Below are 7,500 nucleotides of genomic sequence, written 5' to 3' on the forward strand. Positions count from 1 at the left end.
TGTCATATATGTAGCATATATGTGCATATATGCAGCATATAGGTTTCATATATGTGCATATATCCTCATATAGGTTCTTTCCATGTGGGAGATGTTAAAAGACGGAGAAGACTTACGATCCTGTTGATGTTTGGAGCTTCTGCCTCATTAAAACCGGCGTCAAATTCTCGGTCCAAAGTGACTTCCACAGTTTCCGTTGTTGGAGGCGTAGTACTTGGTGACATCGTAGTATTCATGCACTGGGCGACATCTATGGATCAACACGGAGGGATGAAGTACTCTGAGTATCCACAGCTCTCAGGCAGTACAGGCATGTTAATATGAAGTATATTTTCTTATATCCTCTCATATATGTTTTATTCCTTGTTCTACTATCATGCTGCTCTTCTTTGTCGTAAACGCAGGCCGGCGTTTCAAATGTCAAATGTTACACCATATATCTTCTGTTTGGACTTCTGGACGTCAGGAGACGTCCTCAGTGGGACCAGACTCTACGGCATCACTGATGTGTATTGTCGTGAACCAATTAGCTGCATGTATTGCCGACCGTATAAGCGACGGAGTTTCCTTTGTGAGTCAGAGTTGCATATTTGGAAGTGGCTTCTCTCACCCTGTCCTGTCATCGGCTTTTGATTTGATTGACGTCATCCTATTCGATGTTAAACGTTTTTTAACCAAACGTAGAAACGTCGTTGACACCTGTTTTTGTCTCCAGCTTCCATCCTGATCTGACGTTTCGCTGCAAGTACTCTCTCACCTTGGAACGGCTCGCAGAAGCTCCCGTCTTCCGGACGACTAGAAATGCAGGTGCAGGTGTTGCAGGTGACGTTGCTGCACGGATTGGACTCACAACGAGCGGCAGGCCAAGCGAAGCCGTCCTCACACAAACACTCAGCCTCCAGATCGCACACTGTTTCAAGCCATTTCAGTTTAGAACACGGGAGAAGCAGAACGAATGAAAACCAAGGTCGACCGTTTCGGCGTGGAGATCGAGGGAGTCGGACGGCGGCCCTGACCTGTGGTGAGATCTGCGGCCGTCAGGTTGATGGATCGCGTGACGAGCGTGGGAACGACGGCGTTCTGCAGGGTTCTCTTGATCTGGGCGACGCTGGAGGCCGAGACACGAACTTCAACCACCATGTCGAAGTCCACTGGCGAGGAGGACAGAGGAGAAACCCCCCCCCACCGAGGTCAGTACAAACGTGAGGACAAATATGGTCAAATAAGCTCAACTGAGTCGTCCTTTAATGAGAAAACATGGACCGGCATTGCCGTTTTACGGAGGAGGATTCGGAGCGCTGCGGGGAAAAACACTGAGTTCTGCCTTTGTTTGACTTTAAACTCAGAATTCTGACTTTTAACTCAGAATTCCGACTTTTAAACTCAAAATTCTGACTTTAAACTCAGCATTCCAACTTTTAAATGAAGAATTCCGACCTTTAAACTCAGACTTCTGACTTTTAAACTCAAAATTCTGACTTCAAACTCAGAATTCCGACTTTTAAACTCAAAATTCCGACTTTAAACTCAGAATTCTGACTTTTAAAGTCGTAGTATTCATGCACTGGGCGACAGCCCAGAATTCTGCTCAGAATTCCAACATTATACTCAGAATCCAACTTTAAACTCAGAATTCCGACTTTAAACTCAGAATTCCAACATTATACTCAGAATTCCAACTTTATACTCAGAATTCTGACTTTTAAACTCAGATTTTTAAACTCAGAATTCTGACTTTAAACTCAGAATTCCGACTTTTAAACTCGGAATTCTGACTTTAAACTCAGAATTCTGACTTTAAACTCAGAATTCTGACTTTTAAAGTCGTAGTATTCATGCACTGGGCGACAGCCCAGAATTCTGCTCAGAATTCCAACATTATACTCAGAATCCAACTTTAAACTCAGAATTCCGACTTTAAACTCAGAATTCCAACATTATACTCAGAATTCCAACTTTATACTAGGAATTCCGACTTTTAAACTCGGAATTCTGACTTTTAAACTCGGAATTCTGACTTTTAAACTCGGAATTCTGACTTTAAACTCAGAATTCTGACTTTAAATTCAGAATTCCGACGTTTAAACTCAGAATTCCGACTTTTAAACATGAATGTTTTTTCTCAGATTGGGTTTAAGGTTTGTTAAATTCCACGAGAGGAAGTACTTCCTCCTCGTCCCATAGATGGGTGTGTGTGGGGGCGGAGCCAGTCCAGCTCACGCAGACACAGCAGATTCTGACTGCAGCTCCGAGGATCCGATGTTCTCATGGAGGGAAAATCCAGGACAAGAGTAACTTTGCAAACCAGGTCTTTGCACGAACAAGACCATGTGAAAGTTTTGAAAACTGTATATTATGACTCCATTAAAGAAGAATGTGCACTAATGATACATTCAATTAAAAAAAAATTAAAAATACAAAAGCAAGTCTAGAAACATAAAATTGTGATGAGTGCTCCCCGCGGGCGTGTCGTTGTAAAACAAAGTGTCGTGACAAAGAAAAGCTGCAAGAGCACAAAGGTGTCAATCAGCTCTACTTGGAAACGATCCTTCTTATAATAACAACGTTTAATGAGTTGCTGTAATTGTTCTTCACGTTAAGACCCGGCCCTCAAATTTTAAATGATTTCCTTGCTGGGAAAGTCAATCAAGAGACTTCCCGTAACTCCACAAGGTGTGTGTCGCGGTATGTGGTTTCTGGCGCGGCGCCCAAACGCCGTCTCACATCGGGTGAGGGTTGAGAGGAGCCACGGAGTCTGGAAAACACCAGACGTCCTGCTGGCGGCCATTGGTACTGCATCATGAGTCAATAGCAGACCAAGGGCCAATCCCAATTCTACCCCTTACCCCTTCCCCTTTGAAATGCACGTTCACGAGAGTCTGAGGGGTGTCCCGTTTCACTACTGTGCAGAGGCGGAGGGGTGAGGGGAAGGGCTATTCACCCCTCAAAACGGAGCATTTACAGATGCACACTTTAACAAGAAGGCCGTTGCTCGGCTAATCCCCCGCCGGAGGGCTTTCTATTTTCTCACAAAGCCAGCTCTAAGGCAGCACACTTGGTACACTAGAGGGTGTTCCATGGGTCCTAGTAGATAATTATGTAGAATCTGAAAGGTCTTCTTCATAAGCTATGTCAAAATACGTCTCCAGAGCCCAAAAGGTGTTTTTATGCACTTAGTGACCCTGTGACCTGATATGCAAATTAGGTCATGGTCACCATGGTGCCCCTTCTCCCCAGGTGGAGTGTCCATGTGTGAAGTTTGGTGACTGTGGGCCCAGGAACTGCTGAGAAATGAGGAGAAATGTTTATATGAAAATACATGTATTGTGCAACCATGACGAGCAAACATCAGACCTTACAATCTTCAAGGTCAAGATCAAGGTCAGGTCACTTGGTATGCTGGAGGGTGTCCCCAGAGTACTAGTAGGTGTGTATAAAATTTCAGAGCCCTAGCTCAAAAACCTAGGCCTCCAGAGCCCAAAATGTGTTTTTAAGCACTTCGTGACCCTGTGACCTACTTAATATGCAAATTAGGTCAAGGTCACCATAGTATCCCTTCCCCCTCTGAGATGTATCCACATGGGAAGTTTGGTCACTGTGGGCCCAGGGGTTGCCGAGATATAGGTAGAAACGTTCGAACGGACGGACGAACGGACGGACGTACGGACGTACGGAGACTGTTTCAAGTTCCCCCTTCGGGGCCTATCGGCCACGGCGGGGGACAAACAGAGGGGTAGGAGGACATGGCGCCGAAGAACTCGCATTTCACATCTGTACGCTTCTAAAGTTCTATAAACCTGTTGTGTTTTATACTAGTTAGAACGGCAGTTCTGATGTCATAACTGTGAGACGGAGCGAGAGGGGGCGGGGCTGAGCAGAGGGAGAGGGGCGTCCCAATTCTAAGGGCCAAAACTTGCCTTTGCCCTCGTTTTTGGAGGGGAAGGCGGAGGGCTAAGGGGTAGGGATGCAAAATTCAGGTCAGGGAAATCTGAAGACTCACAAAAGTCAACGGAAAATTGCACCTTGGGTGGTTTGACCGTTGTCATGGAAACACATACATTTTACATGACAAAAAGTTAAAGTGCCTTAAGTTTTGAGAAGAATATCTTGTGTTTATTCATATTCATGTCGCATCTGTTTGTTTCTTCCTTTTGCTCTCTTTAGAAAACACTTATTTAAAAAAAAGAAAGTGTCCGGCAAAGCAACAAATGCAGGCGTGTGCCTTATAAATAATAATAATAATTTTAATAATAATAATAATAATAATACTCAGAATTTCAACAATAATAACAATTTTAATAATAATATAAATAATAATACTAATAATTTTAATAATAATAACAATAATAATTTAAATAATAATAATAATAATAAAACTCAGAATTTCAACAATAATAATAATGATTAAAAACAATAATAATAATTTAAATAATAATAATAATAATACTCAGAATTTCAACAATAATAACAATTTAAATAATAATGATAATATAAATAATAATAATAATAATTTAAATAATAATAATAAGAATTTAAATAATAATAAGAATTTAGATAATAATAATAACACTCAGAATTTCAACAATTATAATAACGATTAAAAACAATAATAATAATTTTTATAATAATAATAATAATAATACTCAGAATTTCAACAATAATAATAACAATAAAAAAAACATAATATAAATAATAATAATAATTTAAATAATAACAATAATACTCAGAATTTCAAAAACAATAATAATAGTTTAAATACTACTACTACTACTACTACTACTAATAATAATAATTAAAAAAACAAAACAAAAAAGGAAAAAATATAAAAATGGGAGAAACATACGGGAAAAAGAGAAGAGAAAGAAGAAGTGACATTGAGCAGTACCTGTCAGGAGGGCGATGCTCTGGCAGTACTGGCCGTCTGCAGGAATCCCAGTGCGGCACCGACATAAATCCTCTTCACTGGAGCCACACCCGTCGTCATCACACCGGTCCAACGGCCAAGCGAAGCCGCCCAGACACCTGCACCGGAAGCCGACCTCCGGTGGTGAGGAACACGCTGGCGGGAGGTCAAATAAATATATATTAATTTAATGCACCAATGACAGCAGTGTGGCGATTGAAACCACAGCAGACACTCTACCTGTCGTGGCCGTGATGGAGGTGATGGAGAGAATTTCAGGGTCACTGGAGAGAAATTCAAACTCAGCGGAGAGAATTTCAGGGTCACTGGATAACAATACGGGGAATTCCAAACGGTTGAGAGCTTCTAGAGCTTCGGCCAAATCAGAGACGTTTATCCCGACTTGGACCTCGTATTCGGTGGTATTTCTGGAAGCGGGAGCTGAAAGAGACGAAACGAGATATATTCTCACTACCGTCATTCATATATATTTATATATATGAATATATATATATATATATATAAAACGAGACGTCGACTCACTTTCCCGTTTTTCTCTGGCATGATGGGCGGACGACGTGTTGGCGTCCGGCAGCGCCTGGAAACATTTTTTTAAATTAAATTAAATTGTAAAAATTAATTAATTAATTGAGAATTCGTACTTTTCACTCAGAAGTCTGACTTTTAAAGTCAGAATTCTGACTTTTAAAGTCAGAATTCTGACTTTAAACTCAGAATTCTGACTTTTAAACTCAGAATTCTGACTTTTCACTCAGAATTCTGACTTTTAAACTCAGAATTCTGACTTTTAACTCAGAATTCTGACTTCAAACTCAGAAAAACAAAAACAAAAATAAAAAAATGTTATATATAGCATTTATTTAAAAAAATCTTGTTGCAGAAAAGTATTATATATGTATATTCTTTATATATATATATATATATATATATATATATATATATATATATACTACTCCTGTTGTTCCAATCATGGTTTTCAAAGTCTATTTTATTATTTCGCTTCATCATTATAATTGTGACATTTCTGTAATAAAATTGTGTGTTTTAATAATAAAATCCACAGTTTCACCCTGTTATTATCAGGGATTTTTTTTATTTATTTTTTATTTTCAACATCCAAAAAAATAAGGGCAAACTACTGCATTAACTGTAATAACTTATTAATATGATCAATTATTAATTATTCACCAGGTGCAGAAAAAGGCAGGTTGAAATGTAAATGACGGTGAAAAGGTCAATCTGACTTGAAAATGGCGCAGAGAAAACAAACAAGGCAGTTTTGAGTAAATAATAACAAGAGAATACTTGTTATCTTCCTTTAATTCTGTGTTTCTATTGGTTGTTGTCGTGGCGTTCTGTCATAACACCGGCCGTTTAAGGCCCGACGTTTTCAAGTGAAAATGCTAAATCTTCATTGTATTTCAGTACTTTTATTTTGACAGTCAACCGTAATGACAATCCAACTTGGTGGTTTGTCCACTGGAATGTCAGTTTTTCTCCCGTCGTTAATGTTAACGACTTTTAAACACAGAATTCGTACTTTTAACTCAGAATTCTGACTTTTAAATTCAGAATTCAAACTTTTAAATTCAGAATTCTGACTTTTAAACTCAGAATTCTGACTTTAAACTCAGAAAAACTCAAAAAAATAAACAAATACATGTTATATATATATAACATTTATTTAAAAAAAATTTTGTTGCAGAAAAGATCCATGTTTTCTCTCAGAATTCGTACTTTTGTCGCAGAATTCCGACTTTTAAACTCAGAATTCTGACTTTGCACTCAGAATTCTGACTTTTCAACTCCAAATTCTGACTTTTAACTCAGAATTCTGACTTTTAAACACATAATTCATACTTTTAACTCAGAATTCTGACTTTTAAACTCAGAATTCATACTTTAAAGTCAGAATTCTGAGTTTAAAGGTCAGAATTCTGAATTTAAAACTCAGAAAAACTCAAAAAAAATAAACATAGAAATGTTATATATATAACATTTATTTTAAAATTTTTTGTTGCAGAAAAGATCCATGTTTTCTCTCAGAATTCGTACTTTTATCTCAGAATTCCGACTTTTAGACTCAGAATTAATACTTTTAACTCAGAATTCGGACTTTTAAACTCAGAATTCTGAGTTTAAACTCTGAATTCTGACTTTTAACTCAGAATTCTCAGAGTTAAATAAAATCTGTTATTTATATAACATTATATAACAGACTGAAACTTCTGTGTCACATTCGTCTCTTGAACCTGAGGAACCAGAGCCCCTTGGAAAGAACATATTATCTTATATTATTAATATTTTAATAATCCTGAGAGCTGCTCTGATGGGAAATTAAAAAAAAACAACAACAAATAACTTAAACACAAAGCTGACGCCGTCCCTGTGCATCTTCTGCCTTTACTTTCTACACAGGATGTGAACTTTCCCCCCACGACGCTCCCACGTGTCAAACTCCACTCTTACCTGGAAGAAGACGTGGGGGAAGTATTCCAGGACCTCCAGGTTGTAGGCAAGAACCAGGAGAAGGACTACGTGTCTCACTGCCTTCCCTACAGCCATCCTGGTCACAC

At 38.6% G+C, this 7,500-nt stretch overlaps 1 protein-coding gene across 1 annotated transcript in view; it reads right to left on the reverse strand.

Moving 5' to 3' along the window:
- adgrf7 (adhesion G protein-coupled receptor F7) overlaps nucleotides 1–7,489 on the reverse strand; it is a gene marked incomplete at its 5' end in the record, with an annotated part of 19,981 nt that extends 12,492 nt beyond the window's left edge. Inside the window, 7 exons of the mRNA XM_080513959.1 lie at nucleotides 117–250; nucleotides 758–910; nucleotides 1,017–1,151; nucleotides 4,886–5,059; nucleotides 5,144–5,344; nucleotides 5,447–5,501; nucleotides 7,394–7,489. Of these exons, the coding sequence (XP_080370085.1) occupies nucleotides 117–250; nucleotides 758–910; nucleotides 1,017–1,151; nucleotides 4,886–5,059; nucleotides 5,144–5,344; nucleotides 5,447–5,501; nucleotides 7,394–7,489 (948 nt within the window). The remainder of the gene's footprint in view (nucleotides 1–116; nucleotides 251–757; nucleotides 911–1,016; nucleotides 1,152–4,885; nucleotides 5,060–5,143; nucleotides 5,345–5,446; nucleotides 5,502–7,393) is intronic.
- Nucleotides 7,490–7,500: the final 11 nt, after the last annotated feature.

This window comes from Blennius ocellaris, assembly GCF_963422515.1.
Source record: "Blennius ocellaris genome assembly, chromosome: 18".
Taxonomy (NCBI): Eukaryota; Metazoa; Chordata; class Actinopteri; order Blenniiformes; family Blenniidae; genus Blennius; species Blennius ocellaris.